The sequence below is a fragment of the Neophocaena asiaeorientalis genome, unplaced genomic scaffold, assembly GCF_003031525.2.
Source record: "Neophocaena asiaeorientalis asiaeorientalis breed wild unplaced genomic scaffold, Neophocaena_asiaeorientalis_V1.1 scaffold185, whole genome shotgun sequence".
Taxonomy (NCBI): domain Eukaryota; kingdom Metazoa; phylum Chordata; class Mammalia; order Artiodactyla; family Phocoenidae; genus Neophocaena; species Neophocaena asiaeorientalis.
The window spans coordinates 1,853,849-1,876,546 of NW_020171809.1; the positions used below are offsets into that span (position 1 = coordinate 1,853,849).

Consider the following 22,698-nt stretch of genomic DNA (forward strand, 5'->3'; position numbering starts at 1 on the left):
GCCTGCCTTTCAGTACTGACAGAACCCCCCCTACAGGCCGCCCCTTTCCTTTTGTCTTTGAAGCTGCAGCCTCACATTTCTGTGACCCCTAAAAGCAATTTAGAAGCTCATCCTTGGCTCTCTCCCGACCAGTAGCGCTGCTCGCCCACGCGGAGCGGACTTCCTCGCCAGCCGGCGTTTTGGACTTTGGCCCTCACTGCCCCCCTGCCCCGTTTCTTTTTTTTTTTTTTTTTTTTTTTTTAAAGCCTGAAGGATCACTGCAGTCTTGTGTCTTTCCGGTCCTCTCAGATACGCCCCCCTTTAACCAGGCTCCTGGAGACCAGGGGGCCCACACTGCCCTTCATCTTGGGAGGTGGAGCCCTGTGTGTGCCCCTCCCTCCCGTAGGTCACCCATCCACGTGCCTACCTGGTAGCGGGCAGCCACCCACCTCTGGCATCTGCGGGCCCGGCACGGCGCCTGGCTAAAGAAGGAACTCGGGATTTGCACTTCTCTCTCTGTTTTCACTCCCCCTCGCACCCTCGTCCTCACTCAAACAGCCCCTGATTGAGAGACTGTACCGGAAACTGGCGATGGTGGGTTTTGTGCTGACCAGGGTTAAGGAAGACGCTAGTTGCTTATGTTCTCGTGTCTGTGTTGGTTGAGTCTGTAGCTTCTACAAGAAAAAAATGAGAAATTGCGACATCAGCGACCTCTCGTATGTGAGGGGTTGCACAAATCAGCAAGAAACATTAGGATCACTGCTTGAGCCCAGTTGGTGCTTCCCCCTCAGGGCGAGACCGGGCTTCCCACTGTCCTGGGGCCTCGGCCTGGGGGGGGCTTTTTCTCCCTGACCCCCAGTTTCTCTCCTCATCTGGTGTTCCAGGAGTTTGTGTCACCTCTTTGAGATGGAACAGAGTCTCCCTCCTGGGTCCACCTGCAGACTGCGCAGAGAGGGCTCGGAAGTCAGGGGTACCCCGAGCTCCCCCTGACCCACAGGCTGGGTGCTCCCAGAGACGGTGGGAGCCCCAGAAACGCAGCTCAGGAAGCATCTCAAGGTTACATGCTCTCTGCATTTTAATCGTTTGTTGTTTCTCCACTTAAAATGGAGCTCATTCGTCTGAAGCCATTTGAACTATGGTAACTGTATCATCCCGTCAGTCGGCTTCTGCTTTGATGATTTACGCTCTTCACAAGGGATCATATTGTTAGTGACGTTTGGCACTGGTGTTTGTCAGACGGATTTCTGGAGCACACAGTCCAATTAGTGTCATTAAATCATCAGTGAATTTGAGTAGGATTTTATAGTTAAAAAGGGAATAATTTTTAAAATGTAACTCAAATTGTTAACCCTGGGTAAAGAAGATCTTTCCTAGGGTTTCGACACTCAGTGTTGCACTTGTACTAGATGCAGTCTTTGTTGGTCATGGCTGATTCAGGAGCCCCGTTCCCCTTTCTGTCCTGCACAGTTAGTTTTCTTCTCCCCAGAATGGGGTCCTGGCAGCATGATCACTGAGGCCCAGGGCTGTGAGAGTAGTGAGTGTGGTGTCCGTGGGTGTTTATGTCAGCTGGGATAGCCTAGGTGATCACCTGGCAAATGTAGCATTACCTAGATTTGCTGCTTTGGGGGTTTGTTGTGTATCATTTTGAATTGTTTTAAAATGTTATCAAGGGAATCCCTATTTCCAGTGTTTCTAATGGAAATGTAGTACAGTGTAAACAAGCAGAAGCTGTCCCTCCCTGCTCTCCCATCTGACTCCCCAGCCCCAGGTCTCTGCCGGCTTCTGCCAGTAGAAGTTTGTAGATGGTCTGCTTCGTCCTTGCATTAAAGATCCCATGGGGTGATTATTTCCCACTTGCTGGAGAGACTAGGCTTTCGCCCACCATCCCCCCCCCCCACACGCATACACTGCCGCTTTTCGGGTGCTTCATATACTGAGACCATCCTTCTGATTAAAGAACCAGCAGGGGCTCCATTCTTGTGTCTGTGTGGGTGCCTGTTGCCGACACACACCATGCAATGGCTTCATGACCTCTCTGATACAGCTCTTAGCTTTCCCTGGAGTTAGTGATTTCCTCCCTTCCTATTGGCTTAGCTCCCTATGTTCCAGTGCAAATCCAGTCCCACAGTTTGAGAAACCTGTAAGCTCTTCTCACTGTGGGCAAACGCTGGTGATCATGGCTACAGTTTCAGTCTCGTACTGCAGACTATCTTTAAGTATAATGATGTAGTAACATGATTTTTGCATTTCAAAGTATCTGAAATATGAATCTGTTATACCTCTAGATCAGGATCAATGGTTTAAATATTTGCTTTTTGCAAAAAGGAAAACAATTACAGCATATAAGCCAGCACAAAGTCCTTCCTGCTTGAGTGGTGATGGCCACTATTTTATAAGACCACAAAGAATCTGTTACATGAGTGTCTCAGTCAGCTTTGGCTGCATAACAAACTACCCCAAATATAGTGCTTACTACAGTAGCCTCACTTGCAGTCTGGTGCTTGGCAGCTGGATTATGTGCTGCTTTCTGAGTTCCAAGCTCAGCAAGAGGGCAAGAGTGGTTTAAGCCTCCATGTAAGTCATGGATGCTCTTACCTCGCTGGCCAAGGCAAGTCTGAAGGTCAGGGTGAGAGCTCGTATGGGAATGCACCCAGAGGAATGGCTACTGCAGGGCTGTGACAGACCCGGCCTGGAGCGCAGTCCTCTTCTCCAGGAGGGATCCTCACCCTAGTCCAGGGAAGGCGGGAGAGGGCGTGGTAACAGTGATTTTGACAAGAGTCGGGTGCACATGAAGAGGGCTCGGGTAGGGGGACAGTGAGAAGTGGGGGTGCACCGTGAAGAGAGGAGGAAGGCGACAGGGCTGTGGGTCTGCATGCTGGGAGCCCTCCGTGCAAGCAGAATCCCTTGGCCACCTTCTGAAGGTTCTGGGTTCAGGCATGCCGCCCCTTGATCTCCGTCCACGGCAGTGATGTTTCCATAAATGTGTGGTTTTTTGCTATTTGGCAAATACTGACAATTTTGTATTGGGAATGTATCGACTATTCCATTTCACGGATGGAGTAGAACGCGACGCTGACCGTGCCGTCTGGGCTGTGCCTCTGGGGTGCTGCCGGGTGTCATCTCCAGAGTTCTGACGACAAACCTGCTCTCCAGTCCTTCCTGCAGGCTTTGTTCCTGTGAATCCGTGTCTCCTAAAAAGCGCCGTTCCTCTTCGTGGTTCCGGGAGGAGTGGGAGTGAACGCCTGTGTCCACTCAGCCACGCTCACCCACACGTCTGACCTCCTCATTAACCGTTTGCTCACAGCGTCCTCCCCACAGATCTCCCTGGAGCCTCCTGCACCCCGGGAGGAACACCTGCGTAGGTAAACGGGAGGAGGAGGCGGAAGGTCCCGGGCCCCCAGACTCCCCAAGGCTTGTGTACCAGAGAGGAGCAGGGCCCTGCTGTTTGCGTCCCAGACAGTGTCGTTTTTTACAAGGATGTTTTCATCATGATCTCTTTCTGATCGCCACGGTCATTAACGTTAATTATCGGATAATTGCAAATCACAGAGAAGATGTGATTCCAGCGCTGTTAGCTAGGAAAGCTATTGCATTTTGTAGTGGATTCCCGTAACCTTGTATTATGTACATTGTGCATGTGTGTATCTGTAGTTTTATGGAATTGGGATTATACTGACATGCGGTTTTTATTTATCATTAACATTTCCCTTTACCATTACATACACTTCAAAAGCATGATTTTAATGGTTTTATTGTAGTCTTACAATGAATTCAAATAAGTGCTAATAGTTGAAGAGTTGAACATTAAGGTCATTTCCAGTTTTTCTTCTGTTTTTAGCGTCCTCGTTCATGAATCATATGCCTTTGTCTAAACAAAACAGAAGTGGTATTGCTGACCCAGGATAAGTCCTTTTCTGTGGCTTTTATTTCTTGCCATGTTTCTTTCCAAAAGCTACACCAGGTCCTGGGTGTGCATGTGTCTCTCTGTCTCCCTGTCTCTCTCTGTCTCTCTGTCTCTCTCACACTCACCCCCTTGCTTATTCCGAGAGCAGAGTAGTAAGGCAGCAGTACCCATGACAGCCAGCACTCACTGACCAGTCCTAGGTGGTAGCTGCCTCTGCGGGGCGCTGCAGGGCACCCTCCCTCCCACCCGCAGCCTGCTGCGCGGGTCGCTACCCGCCCCCGCGTTTTCCCTCTTCCACGGTCCGCACATAGCGGGCTGGCCGATCCGTGACTGCCCTCCCACAGGAGAGGGGCCAGGGCTGACCCCGCAGTCTGATGCGTTAGTGGAACTTGTTCACGTTCTGTTTTGATTCTGTCCCATGTCGTGCCTGCAGTTCCTTGATTGTGGTTTCGCCATATTGCTATCCGCTTACTGCATTTCTTCTACCAATGATCGTTTTCTTTGCTGTTTTTCTGTTGCAGTGCTTGCATTTTTCTCATCAGTGTATGAGTGTTCTTTATAAGTTGGCGTTATTTCAACGTCCATTATGTTTTGTCAGTTATCTGCTTGGCCTCGCCTCATTCACGAAGCAAAGCAGTTTTCTTAACGATTTAAAAGATGCCAGCTCTGTCCCATAATCAGCGCGTGTTTATCTGGCCGAGCCTGTCTCCGGCCCCCTCTGTTCCTCGTACCAGCCCCAGCCTGTGTCAGCAGGAGCCTGTGCTCATGTTTCAGGATCCGACCGTGCAGGTCTCCACTCCCCACACATTTGTTCTTCATTTTTAATTCCCTCGGCTTGTCTCCGGGTGAGCTTTCATTTTTCCAGGTGAGCATCGGAACCCTTTCTCATAACGTCCCCCAAAGTTGCTCTGGAAGCTCAATGGAAGTTGCCGCAAGTTAGTAAATCAGCAGGACGTGTACTAGAACTTTCTACTGTTAACTGTCTAATCCAGGAATATGGAATTGCCACCTGTGATTTGAGGCTTCTTCTGTCCTTACGAAAAGTCTCGTCTTATTTTCTTCATATAAGGGGTGTAGATTTTATATTTAATTATTCTTGGGTATTTTATATATTTTCTCCTGTTATGCATAGAATGTTTCTTCATTTTATTCTCTACTTGGTCACTGTCAGTGTAGAGCCCTTGATTTCATTATTATTTGTTAGCCAACCAATGTCTAGAATTTTCTTCTTAGTCCTAAGAAATTTGTAATTGGTTATTTCATGTTTTCTAAGTAGACAGTAATGTCATCTGCAAATTATAATTGTTTCCTCCCTTTTTGTTTCCACGCATTGACTAAAACTTCTGTAACCATGTTGGGATCTTGGAAAGTTATCTGTGACAGCACGTGCGCCAGGGGCCCCTGCCCACGCCATGGACTACGGTTGTGTGGCTGAGGCTGGACCCTGGGTGAGGGCTTGCCCTGGGTGTGAGGCTTGCAGGAGAGCTAGGCAAAGCCGGGCCTCTCCTCCCTGTGCTGGGGTCTCCCTTGGGGTTGCATGGTAGGCACCCTCTCCAGGCCTGTAACCATTTTCCTGTGGTGTGAGGTCAGGCAGCCGCACTCCCGGGCAGGTGACTCCCCAAGGACAAAAGGCCTTTCCTGGGTCCTGTGTGGAGAGGCCTGGCCTTTTTCTCCTGGAAGAGGTTGCTGGCAGGGTCGGCGCTGGACACAGTTGAATCAGCACCTGAGCTATTTTGTAGTTTCCTAGTGCCCAGCAGGGTTCTCATCATTTTCATCGCAGGTGAGTTTGCCCGTTCCCTTTGCCGACGCAGGCTGCTCTCTCCTGGGGCCCGTCAGGTAGGATGCGGGGAGCGTGGAGGAGAACCAGGCTCCGCCTTCGTCCCCAGCGGCCGTCCAGGGACCCCGAGGGCCCGGGGCACACACACGGGGACCTTGCTCGTCCTCAGTCTCAGGGCTGTGGTCCTCCTGACCCGACGGAGCCCAGAGAGAAGTGGCTGCTCGTTTTTTTTCCCTTTTCTTTACGGAAAATACTTAGTTTTTCCCTTACTCATTTTTTTCATTGTGGTAAAATTCATTTAACATAAAGCTCATCACTTGACCATTTTAAAGTGTACAATTCAATGACATTTAGCACATTTACAATATGGTACAACCATCACCACTGTCTGGTTCCAAACCATTCTCATCACCCCATGAAGAACCCCTGCGCTGGGCGGGGTTTTAGACGGGTCCATCCTGCCGGCACCAGGAGCCCGTGGGTTCACGGGCTGTGAGTGGGCGAGGAGCCTGGGGATGCTCCTGGCGTGGATGCCACGCCCGCTGTGGCTCCGAAGCAGCCAGAGTCCAGAGTCGGGGCTGAATCCTGTGACCCTGGCGCTGCAGCCTCCCCGTCTGACACGTCTGTCTGGCAGGTGCCGTCCTGGGAGACGGGGGCTCATCTTCCACAGTTCCTGCTTGTGGACCCGACTGCAGGCCCCATCCTTTGGGCAGGTCTCCTCAGAATAAACCGCTTCAGATAAAAACTACTATGTGCGCATTACACATTTTAAAGGGTCTTACCGGGTCGCCCCCCAGAAGAGTTCCTGCTCCTTCCAACGCTGTGTTCAGCCTGGGTGTCCCTTTCCCAGGCCTCGCAGGGTATTTCCAGTCTAATGGGCAAAAACTAAAAGCGATTTCTACTCTTTTATTCGCATGTCCTTTTTTACTAGTGAGGCTGAATTTTTATACGTACGTGAGTGTGTGTGTGTGTGTGTGTGTGTGTGTGTGTGTGTGAAGTCTGTCGGTGTGATTTGTGCTGTCTCCGTGGACGGGAGAGAGCTCTAAGAGCTATTTAGTTGAGCATGTGACTCTTTTCCTTGAAGGGAAAGGGATAACATTGAAAGGAGCCTGGTTTTATGGCCCTGGGAGCCAGGCCATCATGTTTACTCTCTTTATTACCTGTCCCAGGTAGCTGGAGAGATGTTACCTGGGGCCCTGGCTTCTGGGTCACCTGAGGCAACTTTTAATGAGCCTGCAGGACGCACTTAGGTTGCCATAACCCTGGTACCTGGGAAAGCGCGTGGCAGCCAGAAGCCCTGCGTCATCCCTGAGCCTGTCTGTGCCTAATTAACGGGCTTACGGCAGGAATTGCTCATAAACCCGGCACTCTGGGTTTCTAGGAAGTTGTTTACGGGCAGGTGGATGGCCTTGTCTGACCTGCTGCCCCAGGGGGCATCGTTGGCCCCTGGGGCTGCCACGCTGGGCCCGGCTTTTCCTTTGCCACCAGGCATTCGTGGCCCACGAGAGTGTCGTGCTTTGTAAGGTGTCCTGCTCACCTTTGGCGGTGCCCTCTGTGCTGTGGGCTGCCTGCAGCTGTAGAAGAGGAGGGTCGTTGTGTGTATCTCCAGAGGTGGCGGCTGCGGACGTTTGCTCTACGAAGAAAGCCGTCCCTTGCGTTGGCTTGCGACATGGTTTTCATCTCAGTCCTCCTCACTGGCGCCTGCTGATAAATACACGGGCTTTGATCTGGCCCGGGGCCCTCACGGGCTCGCTCAGACCTCCCCTCTGCAGAGAGAGGACGGGCTCAGACACAGCCTGAGTCTTCAGTCAGCCCTGAGCCGCCACAGGAAGTGTGGCCCGGTGGTGGTGAGCCCATGGAGGGAAGGAGCCAGGATGCCCTGCAGACGGAGGGGACCCACCACTGTCAAGGGGATGCAGCTTCCAAGGCACCCCACCTGGGAGGAAAACGCGTGTCACACGAATGGAGACTGGGGGGTGAGGGCGGAGGAAGGGGAGGCCGGCCAGGCTCTCCCTTGACCACTTTCACCCATCACTTCTCCCCTCCCCCTTCACGCTCCCCTCCCCCCAGCGTGCACGGCCACGTCCAGTCCGCAGCTTCCGCAGCGTCCAGAGTGCCGGGTGTCTGTGATGCCGGCCTTCCTCTTGCTGACCGGCATGTTGGTGGCTGACCTTTTTGTCTTTGCGGCATTTGAGTATCCAGACTTGGGTGGGAACATGAGTGGCACATCCAGGGGACCTTTTGACAGCGCTGATGTGCCATGAGGCCAGAGGGAAGAGCGATTCTGCATGTACTGAAATGAGGGTGCCTCTTCGATCTGAGCCAGGAAGTCCAGTGAGATAAAGATGGACATGGTTCCGTTTTGAGGATCCCATAGGGAAGAACAGTTTAGTCGCAGATGGTCCCTAGAAACCATGGCCAGGGAGCAGGTGAGCCTGGAGGTCAGCGCCCAGGAGAGGATGCTGTTTATCAGAAGTGGCCTCCGAGGGTCAGCGGGTCTGCCCTGCACTCCCCTCAGATCGTGGGCCACGTGATGCCTTAGACGTTTCCTGACCATCTTTGGAAAACCTACACGGCAAGCCCGTTGGGCCTTTGATGCACAGAACTTCCGGGTTCCGGTCCCAGGTGGACGTGGACTTCACCGTGGCAGCCCTGTGTCCCCACAGCAGTCCTGGCTCCACGCTGTCCATGCCAGGCTTCTACAGCGTCGTGCTCTGGGGCATTTTGGGGAATCAGAGTTGTGGTTTCTAATTGCTCCTTTCATTAACACTCAAATGACAATATCGTTTTTCTGGGAGTTTTGTCATCCTGTGAACTTTAATCCTCGGGGTCTGGGGTGGTTGTTTCTAGTCTCTTTGTAACGACAGCTGAGAGACCTCACTTTCCTTCTGGGCTCTGAGTGAAAAGTAAATATCGTGAGACCTTTCTGCCTGTGCCTCCCTTACACATTAAATGAGCACTGAGCAGCTGAAAGGGAACCCGGGGCTGTACCTAAGGCAATCTGGGGGTGTAGGGAATACCAAGGGGGCGAGGTTCTTCCTTCCGAGATCCGTTGTTCAGGACACGGCCTTGGCTTCCTGACCAGGCAGCCCTCTGAGTCGTCCGCCTCTGGAGGCTGGCCACGCAGGTGGAATCCCAGAGTGGTGGGCAGTGGCCTGGTGACAGCCGCTAGGGGCCTTTGCCCACAGACACAGCCATGGGGCCCCCAGGCAGGATTCTCTGAATCCATACGGATCAACAAGTACTCTGGCAGAGGCACCTTCCTCGGTGTGCGACCCTGTTCTGAGAAGAGCAGGTAGTGCAGCTCTGAGTACTGCCTCCTGGAAGAAAACTAATGATAACAAGGGACGTGGTTTAGCCCCACCTCATTTACTCTTTTGTCCCAGTGGTGTCATTCGGTTTTCCTTTTAAAAGAGAAGAAAACACCACTGTTTTGAAATATATTAGCAAAGTTCTTAAGCTGATCTTATGGACACGCACAGGGACCGAAGCTCAGCTCAGGGTCACACCAGATTGTACTGACTGCAAACTTGGGAAGCTGGCTTGGACATCTGCTCTTGGAATGCAGCCGCCCCCAAGGCCTCTGCAGCTTTCTTCCTGCCCCTGAGTTCCTGTAAGCCGGGTGTTGGGAAGGTAATTTTGTTTTCCACAGACAGCTCTCAGCAGTGGCACTCAGTGTGCAGGGACGCCACGGGTGGGTGCTGAGCTGGGTGCACCCACTCCTGGCGGCCACGCCCCTGCGCGCCCTGCTGCATGACGCAGAGTCTCCCGCGGGAGGTGCGAGCTGCCGCGCGGGGTCCGGACACTGGCTCCTCTGGGTGGTCCGCGGCTGCCTCCCTCTCCCTCCCTCCTGCGCGGGTTTTGGGCTTAGCTGCACCCACCTCTCTGCCATTCTGTCCCTGTGGTCCCAGCTGGAAAGGAACCCCCTCCCCTTCACGGCAGGGCTTGTGGGCAGGGCCGTGGGTCCCCTGCTGCGCGTGTGGGCACAGGTCTGACCAGCCCACCAGGCTCCGTAGGGGCCCTGCTCTCAGGTCCCTTCCACTGCAGCAGGGCCGGGAGGCCGGCCATGCCGTCTGCGGAGGCTCCCACGTGGGCCAGCGGGGCCGCAAGGAGGTGTCTGCCGCGGTCCCCGGGAGTGGCCACAAAGCTGTTTCAGTCGTGCTGTGTCTCACACACGTGGTGCATGACAGGGAGCTCGCTCGTCGGTGAAGCGTTCTCGACGGAGAGTCCCAGGGCCTCTTGAGTGACAGATTGCCGGCTCCCCCCCAGCCCGTCCCTCCACCCGGGGACAGGGAGGAGGTGGGCCTGCCCCGCCCAGCAGCGAGGGGGACACGGGGGGCCCCCTGGAAGGTGCCGTGGACGAGGGCGGCTCCGTGCAGGTGGCCGGGGTGGAGGGTGTGGGCGGCCAGGCTGACCCCACTCAGGTCCTCAGGTCCTTCCATGGTGGCAAGTGTGCGTGGCCGGAGCCCTGGAGAGTGGGGGCAGGCGGGGGTCGGAGACAGGCAGAGCGAGGGGCAGGTGCAGGGAGACAGAGGGAGAGCGAGGGCTAGGCAGAGAGGGGGACAGAGACAGACTGAAAGGGAGAGAGAGGGATAGGCAGAGAGGGGGACAGAGACAGAGAGCGAGAGAGAGAGAGGGATAGGCAGAGAGGGGGACAGAGACAGACTGAGAGGGAGAGCGAGGGGTAGGCAGAGAGGGGGACAGAGACAGACAGCAAGAGAGAGAGGGATAGGCAGAGAGGGGGACAGAGACAGAGAGAGAGAGAGAGAGGGTTGGGCAGAGAGGGGGACAGAGACAGACAGCGAGAGAGAGCGAGGGGGCAGACACGGGGATGGGGGAGCCGTGGGGCGGGAGGAGGCAGCACAGACCACCCCCCGGGGGCTTCTGCTGGTCGAGGTTTGAGGAAAACCGGTGTCCGGCGTGTCGGCTTAATTGAGCCTCTTCCCGCAGCCCTGGTCCACACTGGCCGGCTTGTGCTTTCTCACCTTTTCCAGTGTGGTAAGGGACAGCGGGATTTGATTGCTGGTGAGCTTGAGCCCTTGTCCCCCATTTATTTTGAACCACCTCTCGGTGACCGTCTTGGTCGTTTTGCTCACCTTAGGGCCGCTCACCGTAGCCTTAGTAACTTACCACGTGCTGCGAACACTGCTCAGAGGCTTCCTCGCTCCTCTTCTGCATATTTTAATTTTGTTGACGGTATTTATTACGAAGGTAACTTTTTATGTTGTCAATTATGTCATTTCTGAAAATACGTGATATCATTTACACACGACGAAACGCACGGGCCTTGAGTGTCTGTCCGCTGCGCTTCGGCAGTCCTGAGCACCTGAGCAAATGCTGTCTCTGTCAGGCGGTCCACACCCTACACAGCTCCCTCCTGCCTCGTCTTCCTGCCTCACCCAAGAAGCTGCCTTCTTCTGATTTTTATCACGACGTCTTAGGATTTCCTGTTGCAGAACTTCGTGTGAATAGACCCTTTGCACGTTGACTCTTCTCTGGCCCGTATCCCACAGCCCTGTCGACGCCGGACCCACTCGCTTCGCTTGTCTTGCAGCCCATGCGTGTTTTTTCCCGTTTGTGCGGTTTATTCGTTTTCATTGCGGGGTGGGATTCTCACGTACAGACACACACTTCTGCCACTGGGTTCACGTCTGAGAGACGTCTGGGGTGTGTCGGGCTGGGCTGCCGTGCGCACAGCTGCCACGCACAGTCCCGTGCAGGGCTTTGCGCAGATGTGTTTCCACGTCTCTTGGGTCAGTCGTGGGCGTGGGGTTGCTAGGTCTCGCGTGGGTGCGTGTTTAGCCTCGTAAGGGTGGGCCAAACGATTTCCCGAAGCTGCCACACCATCTCGTACGCTTTTGCATCATCCTCCGAAAGGCATTCCCAACGTATGAGATTGCGCAAATCTTCAGGCGTATTTTCTTCTAGCGATTCGGTCATTTTATTTTCATTTTTGGTATTTAGCGTGGAGTGGTTAGGAGACATCCCCGAGCAGCCCTGCTTCCTGGACAGACTGAACGAGGGGACCTCCTTGGAGGTCCCCACGGCCACAGCGGCACGGGGATGGGCTGGCCCTCTGCCGACCTTCTCGCGTGTGTGTCTGTCTCGTCTTGCTTCGGGGCGAGGCTCTCTGACCGTCTCTGTCTCCTCCCTCCCTGCCCGCAGCAACAGCAGGAGCTGCTGGCCGTGAAGCACCAGCAGGAGCTGCTGGAGCATCAGCGGAAGCTGGAGAGACACCGCCAAGAGCAGGAGCTGGCGAAGCAGCAGCGGGAGCAGAAACTGCAGCAGCTCAAGCACAAGGAGAAAGGCAAAGAGAGTGAGTGCACGGCGGAGCCGGCGGGTTGGCGGCGTGGGCACCCTCGCCAGGCAGCTCTCCCCGCGGCCCCGCGGCCCAGGCCCCAGAAGCGGAGCCGGGGCAGGAGCCGCCTGGCTGGTGTCCCTCCCGGGGCTGTGCTTCCGGGCGCCCCAGCTTCAGGGCTGGTCCGCAGCTTTGTCTTCACTTGGGAGCTGCAGGGGGCGTTCAGCCCCACTTTGGGTTTGACTTAAGCATTTGCAGGAATGTTTGCAGACTCCTAGTGGGCTGAAAAAATGCTAAGAACCATAAAGCATCCCAGATGCATAGTGAGCCTCACCTGTGTGTTCAGCCTTACCTTCTTCAAAGTTGTTTTGTTTTGAGGGCGTCAGTGAGCACCCAACACCAGGTGGCAGCTGCTAGGACGCCCCTTGGCTGAGAGGAGACGCGCTGACCCACCTCTCAGGTTGCACATTTGCCCTTTGACCCCCGTTTTTGCTTTCCATTGCGGCCGTGCTTGTGCGAAGACCAGCCTGGTCTGTTATCCTCCAGGAGACACCCAACTGGATCTTAGCCAGGGGACTCCTCTGGATGCCGTTCCCCCTTTGAAAATTAGACGGAATTCCCCATGTCAGCACTGGGCAGAGAGCCTGGGGCTCGCACGAAAGGATGGACGCGGTTCGGCATTCCACCCGCAGGGTGCCGTGTCCCTCCCAGGTTGTGGCTGAACAAACACTCCCTCGTGTGTATTTGGGCCTCTTTGTTTTGGTAGTTTGTCGTTTGCAGCGGTACACCCAGGACCTAAGGGGGGCGAGTGAACCCATTCTCACATCCCCAGGCTCTGGTCCTTTCTGCCCGGGACCTCAGAGCTCAGGTGAACACGCTGGCCCCCTGTTAATCCTGCGTCAGTAAGTCAGGATGTGCATTTCCCTCCTGTGCCGGGATTTGATGTCGTGACCGTATGGTGATTTACTCTGCCTATGCCCGTGAGTAAAAATAGAAGTCTTTAGGCACTTTGCCAGTACATATTTATTTATTTATTTATTTTTGGCTGTGTTGGGTCTTCGTTTCTGCGCGAGGGCTTTCTCCAGTTGCGGCGAGCGGGGGCCACTCTTCATTGCGGTGCGCGGGCCTCTCACTGTCGCGGCCTCTACCATCGTGGAGCACGGGTTCCAGACGCGCAGCCTCAGTAGTTGTGGCGCACGGGCTTAGTTGCTCCGTGGCGTGTGGGATCTTCCCAGACCAGGGCTCGAACCCGTGTCCTCTGCATTGGCAGGCAGATTCTTAACCGCTGTGCCACCAGGGAAGCCCCCTACCAGTACATATTAACCTCGAAAAACCTCAAAAATTCTTTATCCTCAACTACTGAAAATGGTTAGCCCTGCAATCAAATCCCGCTAGCCTTCTAAGTCTGATTCTCTGGGAATTCCTCCTCCATTGCCGGACTCCCAGGTTGGGAAGCCCGATGTGGGGCTCAGAGCCTTCTCTCCCGTGGGTGGACTTCTGTGGTATACGTGTTCTCCAGTTTGTGAGTCACCCACCCAGCGGTTATGGGATTTGATTTTGCTGTGATTGCGTCCCTCCTACCGTCTCACTGCACCTTCTCCTTTGTCTTCGGATGTGGGGCATCTTTTCTGGTGAGTTCCAGTGTCTTCCTGTCGATGACTGTTCAGCAGTTAGTTGTGACTCCGGTGCTCTCGCAAGAGGTAGTGAGCGCACATCCTTCTACTCCCCACGTTTCTGCGCGAGGGCTTTCTCCAGTTGCGGCGAGCGGGGGCCACTCTTCATTGCGGTGCGCGGGCCTCTCACTGTCGCGGCCTCTACCATCGTGGAGCACGGGTTCCAGACGCGCAGGCTCAGTAGTTGTGGCGCACGGGCTTAGTTGCTCCGTGGCGTGTGGGATCTTCCCAGACCAGGGCTCGAACCCGTGTCCTCTGCATTGGCAGGCAGATTCTTAACCGCTGTGCCACCAGGGAAGCCCCCTACCAGTACATATTAACCTCGAAAAACCTCAAAAATTCTTTATCCTCAACTACTGAAAATGGTTAGCCCTGCAATCAAATCCCGCTAGCCTTCTAAGTCTGATTCTCTGGGAATTCCTCCTCCATTGCCGGACTCCCAGGTTGGGAAGCCCGATGTGGGGCTCAGAGCCTTCTCTCCCGTGGGTGGACTTCTGTGGTATACGTGTTCTCCAGTTTGTGAGTCACCCACCCAGCGGTTATGGGATTTGATTTTGCTGTGATTGCGTCCCTCCTACCGTCTCACTGCACCTTCTCCTTTGTCTTCGGATGTGGGGCATCTTTTCTGGTGAGTTCCAGTGTCTTCCTGTCGATGACTGTTCAGCAGTTAGTTGTGACTCCGGTGCTCTCGCAAGAGGTAGTGAGCGCACATCCTTCTACTCCCCCATCTTGAACCCAGTATTTGTACGTTCTTAGTTGTTTTGATACATAAAATTAACAGCTTTGCCAACAGTTACTACAGCGTTTCACTCTTGAAGTAAATACACTTTAAATGTATTTTCACTTTAACTGTCTGATAGAGTTTCAATTTAGAAAGCAGGTCAAGAGAGTTTTTATTCCACGTGAAATCTAATTTTTCTATTAGTACTTGAAAGTAATTACTAAATCTGAATGGTACATCTCGTTGGATCACAACAATTTGGTGAGATGGTGATGTACAGGCTCAGTGATGGCCCACAGTCGAGATTCCAGAAACGAGGACAGAAAGGCATCAGGAGAAGCGGAATTGCTTGCACCTTGGTCTGTGGGCCACCTTGCGGCCCCGCAGTGGGCTGATGTGCCAGATGGGGTCCATCACACTCACGGCTCTCACTCCCTGGCCTGCTGGCTCCCATGGCATCCGCCTGCCACCTACCCAGCTGGTCCACACAGCCGAGCTGGTCTCACCACCACTTGCTTTGCGCTGAGGGTGCGGCCAGGGTCTGACCACACCTGAGCCTGTAGCACACGGTGTCAGGAACCAGCCCCCCAGTTGTGACGCACTGATCTGGAGCAGAGGACAGGTGCCTGTGCTCTCATTTCTAAAACTCCTGGGATGACTCTAAGGTGCGATGGAGGCTGAGAACCAGGGTCGGGGTCAGCGTCCTCTCTCCGGGTTAGGGGCCTGAGCGTCTTGGCGGCTCAGTGGTCTCCCTCTGTGGCTTCCATAGAAGCTGCCCCGTGGACGACAGCACCCCGGTCCTCACAGGTGCCCTTGGGAGGGGCTCTGCTGCGGGCAGGATGGTGCGTGGGGTCCAGAGCTAAGGCACACCTGCTGAGCCCCGCGCACCTGGCCCCTGACGTGGCCCCGCTCCCTGCCCGACCCCTGTTCCTTGCCCTCCCCTCAGTGTGCCTCCTCCACGTGCTTTTCTTTGGAACGAGGGAATGCTTGTTTACAGAGGATGGAGGGTTTAGATTGCTAGGATCGGCGAGTTGCTGTGCGCCCGGCGTGCCAGCAAACCCCCGTTCACCAGCTTGGTCTACAGTAACTCCTCCTAGTTTGCCAGAAAGTTCCAATAAAAATAACGTCTTCAGCCTCACAAAATATGAAAAGATTTGACTTCAGAAAACACGTTTAAAGTAAAAAATGACTTCTGCTGCCTGCCGAGCAGGCCCTTGATGGGGCGAAGGAATGTTCTCTGCTCCCCTCCAAGCTGGTCCCAGCGGCAGCCCTGGCGGTTTTCAGCTTGTGGGTTTGGGTGGTCGGGTTTTATTATTAATAACGGACTGTGTACAGTTGCATCCTTGGCATGCTTGCGTCAGCTGTGCAGCCCTCAGAGTGTGGCCTTGAGAGAAGGCAGGCCTGGCAGGCCGCGCGCTGGACGCCGCTTGGGCTCCTGAGCGCGTGGGGCCTCAGCGATGAACGAGAGTCTTGTTTGTGCAGCTTACTGAGCGTGGGGCGGGGAGCGCGCGCGTGGCGTTCGGCATCTCCACTTTGTAAGCGTTTGAAAAGGCAGTGCAGAGCTTCCGTTGTTTAGTTTCTTGGGTTTTTTTTAAAAATGAATTTCTTTTTGAATATTTAATCAAAAGTTTTGTTACACTTAACATTTACTGTACTTTTAAGTAATTCTGCAGCTTTCTTGTACTTTTTTTTTTTTTTTTTTTTTGCGGTACACGGGCCTCTCACCGCTGTGGCCTCTCCCGTTGCGGAGCACAGGCTCCGGACGCGCAGGCTCAGCGGCCATGGCTCACGGGCCCAGCCGCTCCTTGGCACCTGGGATCCCCCCTGACCAGGGGCACGAACCCATGTCCCCTGCATCGGCAGGCGGACCCCCAGCCACTGCGCCACCAGGGAAGCCCCTTCTTGTACTTATTGATACCAATTAATGCTATTGATTTGGTAGAACAGTGAATTCTTAGAGTTTATGGCAATTTTCGTCTTGTTCAGCACGAACACTCATCTTCAATCAGTTTTATTTAAATTAACCGTGTTTAAGACTCCATGATACACTGTCTTTAAATCATATCGAAAGGAAAAATCCAACGGAAGACAAGTCTTCGCCCTCTGGGCAGTTTGGAACTAATACAACTGTGTTTTTCACTGTTAGTTACAGGTACAGCCTGTTGGGAAAGAAGGTGCCATTGCTTGAGGGAAGTCGTTCACTTTATCTAAAAAACGGCTCAGAAGGGTGGAGATAAAAGATGGAACACCGGACCCCAAGGGAAGTTCTTTGCCCCGTTTGCTGGGGAAGTCGCATGTTCCTCAGAGGCGCAAACCTGGCAGATGTGTCCCCACTCGGGTCTGGTGTCACATGCTGCAGGGCCTCCGGGGCCGCTGAGCCCCTGGGTCTCTGTCCCCAGCAGGTGGGCCCCGCCCAGATCCCCCTTCCCTTCCTGGGCTTCCTCCAGGGCTGGTCCTCTGATCGCTCCCCGTGGGTTTTATTTACCTCCAGCCCCGCTGGCTGGTTCAGTGCTGGCACACAGGACGTTCTCTGTAAAGCCTGTCAAATGAATAAATGATCATCAACAGGAATTAATTTTTTTAAGTAGAAATGGAAACATTTGGTGTTCATTTACTGAAGGTGTTTTGTTGATGCTGGAACTTTCATTTAAAGTGAAGAAGTCTTTTGAGAGATGGGTATATAACTAGAATGATGAGGATTAAAATCAGCATCTTCCTTTGGGAATTCTCTCCCTGTCGAGGAAACTTCTGGGTCATTTTATGGGGAAGGAAGTCAGGGTTTGGGGACATGGGTTTGTTTTCTTCTGACTCCATAAGAGCCTGGCAAGGTGCACTCACCCACCCTAGAGCTGGCTGAGGGCCACATGTGTCCGTGACCGCCCGGGGACCCCTCAGGCACACCTCCTCCTGTGAGGGCCCTGCGGGCGGTTCAGGGGACAAGGGTACTGTCCACCTCCCAGCCCAGCAGGTGCCTTGGAGTTACCTCAGCCCCCACCAGGGATGGGCCAGCGTCCCTCCGGACAGGACAGCTGCCCTTGCCCGTCTCTGCATTTATCGTGTGCGTGCCCTCCCTGCTGGAACTGGGCGTCTGTGCTTGTCCCTTCTTGGAGCTCAGGAGCCCATGGTGTGAGCCTGGGGTGTGGCCAAAGCAGGGAGAGTGAGCTCTTCCTCAGCGCGGCTCGCTCTGCAGGGCAAGGTGCATCCACGTCAACGGGGCTTTCTGAGCAGGTCGGGCTAGCTGACCCCCAGCCTGCTGGCTCCTTCCCTCTGAGAACCCTACTTCTTGTCCTGCTTTGCATCATTTACTCCTTCCGGTCCTTTCAGAAGGACCTGAGGGTCAGCTCCTCCTACGGGCCCTCTGGGTCGTGTTGACCTCGTTGACCTTGCCCCGTCCCCGCACTGCCAGCGCACTGGAGCCAGACACCAAGCCCCTCATCTGGCTCCCGTTTCTTTCCTGGCGGGGTTGAACCTACCTTGCCCACTCCCTGCTGTAAAGGGCCCTCTGTGCCCCCTGTCCCCTGCCTCCCACACCACCCCCTCCATTCCCTGGTTGGGGGGCACTTTGTGTTGTGACACGGTCCACACTTTGCGTATTTTGTCAGGTGTCCGCCTGGGGCTGAGAGGCCGTCAGGAATGCCGGGGGGCTGCGTGTCAGGCACGTTATACACAGATTTCAGTGTTTCCCTGAGTGTGATTTTTCAGATGAGACAGACAGGCTGAAAGTGTTCAGGACGGTCCAAGTCCAGCCCTGGCTGCATTTGGAGGGAACCCAGGGGCCTTGCTCAGAAGCGGAGGTGCGAGTTTATACCTCCAGTCACTTCCCACCGCCTGCTCTGGTCACCACTCCCGTGGCCCTTCGTGCTGGGTGTCGCCAGGTCTGTAACGCTGGGTCTGGGCTGCTCTGCCTACTGCCTGGTGCACCCACACGCAAACGTCACATAGCACATGGAGCTCGGGCAAGCCTCCCTGCTCAAGAGATGATGAGTTGTCTCCTTGGACGCCGAGAAGGCCTGAGACAAAAGCCCGTGTGTCCCGACGGACCCTTCCAGATGTGCTCTGGACTCGGTTTAGGGCACTTTCCTGGTGCTTCCCTGGCTGGTCTAGTTCAGGTCCCTCTGCAGCGTGGAGGACCCTGTTCCCGAGGGGTTTGTTCTGCCTGACCCTGAAGTCCATCATGAAACGGCCACAGTGGGATGCTGCCTTTAATGCAGACCTATTTATAGACAGACAGAAATTCAATTTGCGAATGGTAACAGTTATATTTGGAATTGGATAAAGGTGACAAGAAAGATATTTCTCTAATGATGTTAACAATTTATGAGCAATTTCTCAAAATATCTGTAGAGTCTTATACACCAAAATTCATTTCATACATCAGGGTGAAATGTGAAAAAAAAATAATAGAAAACCACTAAATGAATGAAAATCCACCACCAGAAAAACAAGGATAAAATGAAGCTGATTGTTTCCCAAACCAGTGAAAAGATCAAATTCAAAGCTTCCAGGAAATGGAAGAAAATCACAATGGATAAACTAGAATAGATGCCATGAAAACAAGCACTGGAACATCTGAATTAGGAAAAACTTAAGTCTCTTCCTTCCAGCGCTGGGAAAAATGCAGCTCTCCCGTCTCGTGTTTCTCCTTTAGCCTTACGTAGACACCACACTCCCACAGAGCAGTTCACTCCTGACACTTCTGGTCACCAGACATGTGTAGGATTTCCCCATAACAGGCAATTCTCTGCAACACCGGGTGGGTGTCCTACAGTTTCACTCAATTCTGACACTATCTCCCCAGAGCAAGCATCAGATCTCGCAGGTTCAGGACTCAGTCCCATAGGAAGATGAACAGCCAGATGAAGAGATACCGAGGGTGAGGTCTGGGAGGGTCCCAAGCACAGGAGACTCTGTCTCCGTGGGGTCGGGGTCCCCCTCCCAGTGCAGATGTGTTCACCGACCCGGAAGCTCTCTGAGCTGCGTATGGTTGGGGTTTTGTGGAGGCTTCCTCGCGTGGGTATCATCAATACTAACTCCGCTTACAGCCCCTCTCCCCACTCTGGAGCGTGAGGGTGGAGCTGAGAATGCCAAGCTGCTCGTCAAAGCTTGGTCTTCCTGGTGACCATCCCCCACCCAGGAGCCCCACGAGAGCAAGAGATGCTGCTCATGGTCTGATCCCTTAGGGGATTGCAAGCGTTTTAGGAGCTTTCTGTGCCTGGACCAGGGCAGAGGCCACTGTTTTCTGTTATCTCACAGCTTCAGAATATAACCCACATTTTAAAGGGAAGTGAGAGACCAGGACAGACCTTGCGTGTGCAAGCAGAACGCAGAGCCGAGAGCCAGGACGCTGGTGAGACCGAGCATCCGAACAGCCTCACCTGGCGCTGTCCACCCTCAGCACCACCCCCACCCCCGGGCCACGTGGCGCCTATAGCATTAGTGTGAGGCTTCAGTGCGCCGCGCCAGCGTGTGGCGGCTGCCAGTGAATGTATTACTGAAGAAAAGCCACACGCGCTAAAGGCTGCACATTTAAAGTGTACACACAGACCCACAGCGGGAAGACTGAAAGAAAAGCGAGCCAAGGACGTAAAGGTACATCACTGGAGAGGAGAACCAGTGTACGTCCCCGGGGTTATCAAGGGCCTGGCAGAGGGAACCAGTCGGTCTTCTCATTTGCAGCAAGTAGTACTCCCGGGTACTGATAGAGACACAGGGTCAGGTGGTACTCCCGGGTACTGACAGAGACACAGGGTCAGGTGGTACTCCTGAGTACTGATAGAGACGCGGGTCAGGTGGTACTCCCGGGTACTGACAGAGACGCGGGTCTGGTGGTACTCCCGGGTACTGATAGAGACGTGGGTCAGGTGGGACTCCCGAGAACTGATAGAGACACAGGGTCAGGTGGTCCTCCCGAGTACTGATAGAGACGTGGGGCAGGTGGTACTCCCGAGTACTGATAGAGACGTGGGGCAGGTGGTACTCCCGAGTACTGATAGAGACGTGGGGCAGGTGGTACTCCCGAGTACTGATAGAGACGTGGGGCAGGTGGTACTCCCGAGTACTGATAGAGACGTGGGGCAGGTGGTACTCCCGAGTACTGATAGAGACGTGGGGCAGGTGGTACTCCCGAGTACTGATAGAGACGTGGGGCAGGTGGTACTCCCGAGTACTGATAGAGACGTGGGGCAGGTGGTACTCCCGAGTACTGATAGAGACGTGGGGCAGGTGGTACTCCCGAGTACTGATAGAGACGTGGGGCAGGTGGTACTCCCGAGTACTGATAGAGACGTGGGGCAGGTGGTACTCCCGAGTACTGATAGAGACGTGGGGCAGGTGGTACTCCCGAGTACTGATAGAGACGTGGGGCAGGTGGTACTCCCGAGTACTGATAGAGACACAGGGTCAGGTGGTACTCCTGAGTACTGATAGAGACACAGGCTACCTGCTCCTGGTCTGTGGCCAGTGGGGTTGCACTTGGTGGTCATGTATAGAGGCATTTTGGAAAACAACTTAGAAGGTGCTTCAGGGGCTGTTAATATTGTTTTGTTGGATGTAGGCATTTTGCTCATCTCTTCAGAGGACATAATCCTAAGCGTGGGGGGTGATATTTACTTATAAATGTTGACACGACATGGTTTCTAACAAGCGCAACAAAAGGAAATGTCTAAAAATGTCTCCCGGTTGGGAAAGGGTTTTGTAAACTCTGCATCGCTCACCTCGTGAAGCGTTTTCCCACCATTACAAATGCTGTTTGAATTCTGTGTGACAACAGGGAAAACACTCACCACCGTCTCTAACGGAAGAATGGGTCCGAAGTGCCCTGGAGTCTGATTGCAGCTCTGAGGAAAACAGATGAGGTGCCGGCAGACCTTGAGTCAGCGTGGTGGGCTTGGACTTTAGTTGTGTGTGTCTGTTTCTCAAATTGGCCAGTTTTCTCTAACGGGGCTGTGAACAACCGGTACGACCACCAGAAAAAAAACACAGAACCCAAGATTTCAGCTTTAGTCCGACTTGGTGAAATGCGCTTTGTCTCAGTAGGTGGCTGTAGGCTGGAAAGAGCAGGAACATCCCCTGACAGGGCTGGAAAGGGCCCCAGCTGCCCTGCCCCTGCCCTCTGCCCAGGTCCCGGGAGGCACGCCTCATCCCTGTCACACGGGTCGCAGGCACCTTTTCTCTGAGGCTCTGTCCCTTCTTGCTGCAGCGAGAAAGAAACCACCCTGCTGCTCTGCCTAGTTCAGGACCTCCTTCTATGTAAGAGTATTAGAACTCCCTTCAGCAGTGGGTTCGTGTTAGGTTACAATAGGATTTTGTGCTGCATTTTAAATAGGATGCAATTACGTAAAATACTCCTGGGAAGAAGATCTCTTCCTGCAAGCCCTCCTATCTGTCTCTTTTCCTTGAGATGCTCTCTGGCGTCGGCAGCGTCCTGAATGGGAATCCCACCCTCTCCATCCCTGTCCTGCCTTTCCTGGCACGTGGTTCAGGGTCCCCTGGGGCAGAGCCTCGAATCACCCGCCTCTGCTTTCTCCCGCGCCAGGTGCTGTGGCCAGCACAGAAGTGAAGATGAAGCTACAGGAGTTTGTCCTCAATAAAAAGAAGGCGCTGGCCCACCGGAACCTGAACCACTGCATGTCCAGTGACCCTCGCTACTGGTATGGGTAAGTGGAGGGGCCGGGTCTCCCCTGCACCCGGGTGCACGGGGTCTGGGGGTGGACCGGAGTGGTGCTCAGTTCTTCACCCTGGAGGGCGTGGAATTAGAAACTCCGTGAGCCAGCAGCACATGTGGTCAGACCAGCGTCGTCCAGGTGCAGAGGGGGTCTGTCTTTAAACAAACCTTAAAGAGCCGTTCGTGGGGCCAGTGCCTACCCATTATTCTTGGCTTCTCACGCAGTTCTTTGGCCACAGAAAGAACCTCTTAAAAAGGAACTCTGGTCTAAATCGTCCGTAGGCACCTCCCGAATTTCTACCCGGTGTGTTATTGATTCCCAGGCAAGTCAAAAGCACCTGTGGTCTTTTCATTGTTTTTATACTAAGAACCCTCTCCCAGGGCCCGCTTAATGGACAGAGACCACAAAGTGCCTTGTTCGTGCTCAGAACTGAAAGCCAAAGAGGTCTTTCACTTTGTGGCGAGGATGCGCGTGTGCCGGGGGCCTTTCCTCTGGGCCTGTGCGCGGCTCAGCAGGGCTGGTAGTTGACACATGCCGAGTTGGAAGCGGAGTGACAAAGTTATGTGGCTTTAAACCATGGTCAAAGGTGCCTCAGATTTTCGCTTTGACTCTACTTTTCTACAACTTTTCAAGGGCTTTTTTCTGTTCTAGAAGAAACCTCACAGGGCAGTTTTCATAAATG

The 22,698-nt window shown here is 54.0% G+C and overlaps 1 protein-coding gene across 6 annotated transcripts in view; it reads left to right on the forward strand.

Moving 5' to 3' along the window:
• The window catches only part of HDAC4 (histone deacetylase 4), a 239,297-nt gene that overhangs the window by 133,409 nt on the left and 83,190 nt on the right, over positions 1-22,698 (forward strand). For all 6 annotated transcript variants that reach the window (XM_024755628.1, XM_024755765.1, XM_024755683.1 and 3 more), the window contains exons 4-5: positions 11,826-11,976; positions 21,887-22,007. In XM_024755628.1, coding sequence (XP_024611396.1) covers positions 11,826-11,976; positions 21,887-22,007 — 272 coding nt within the window. The remainder of the gene's footprint in view (positions 1-11,825; positions 11,977-21,886; positions 22,008-22,698) is intronic.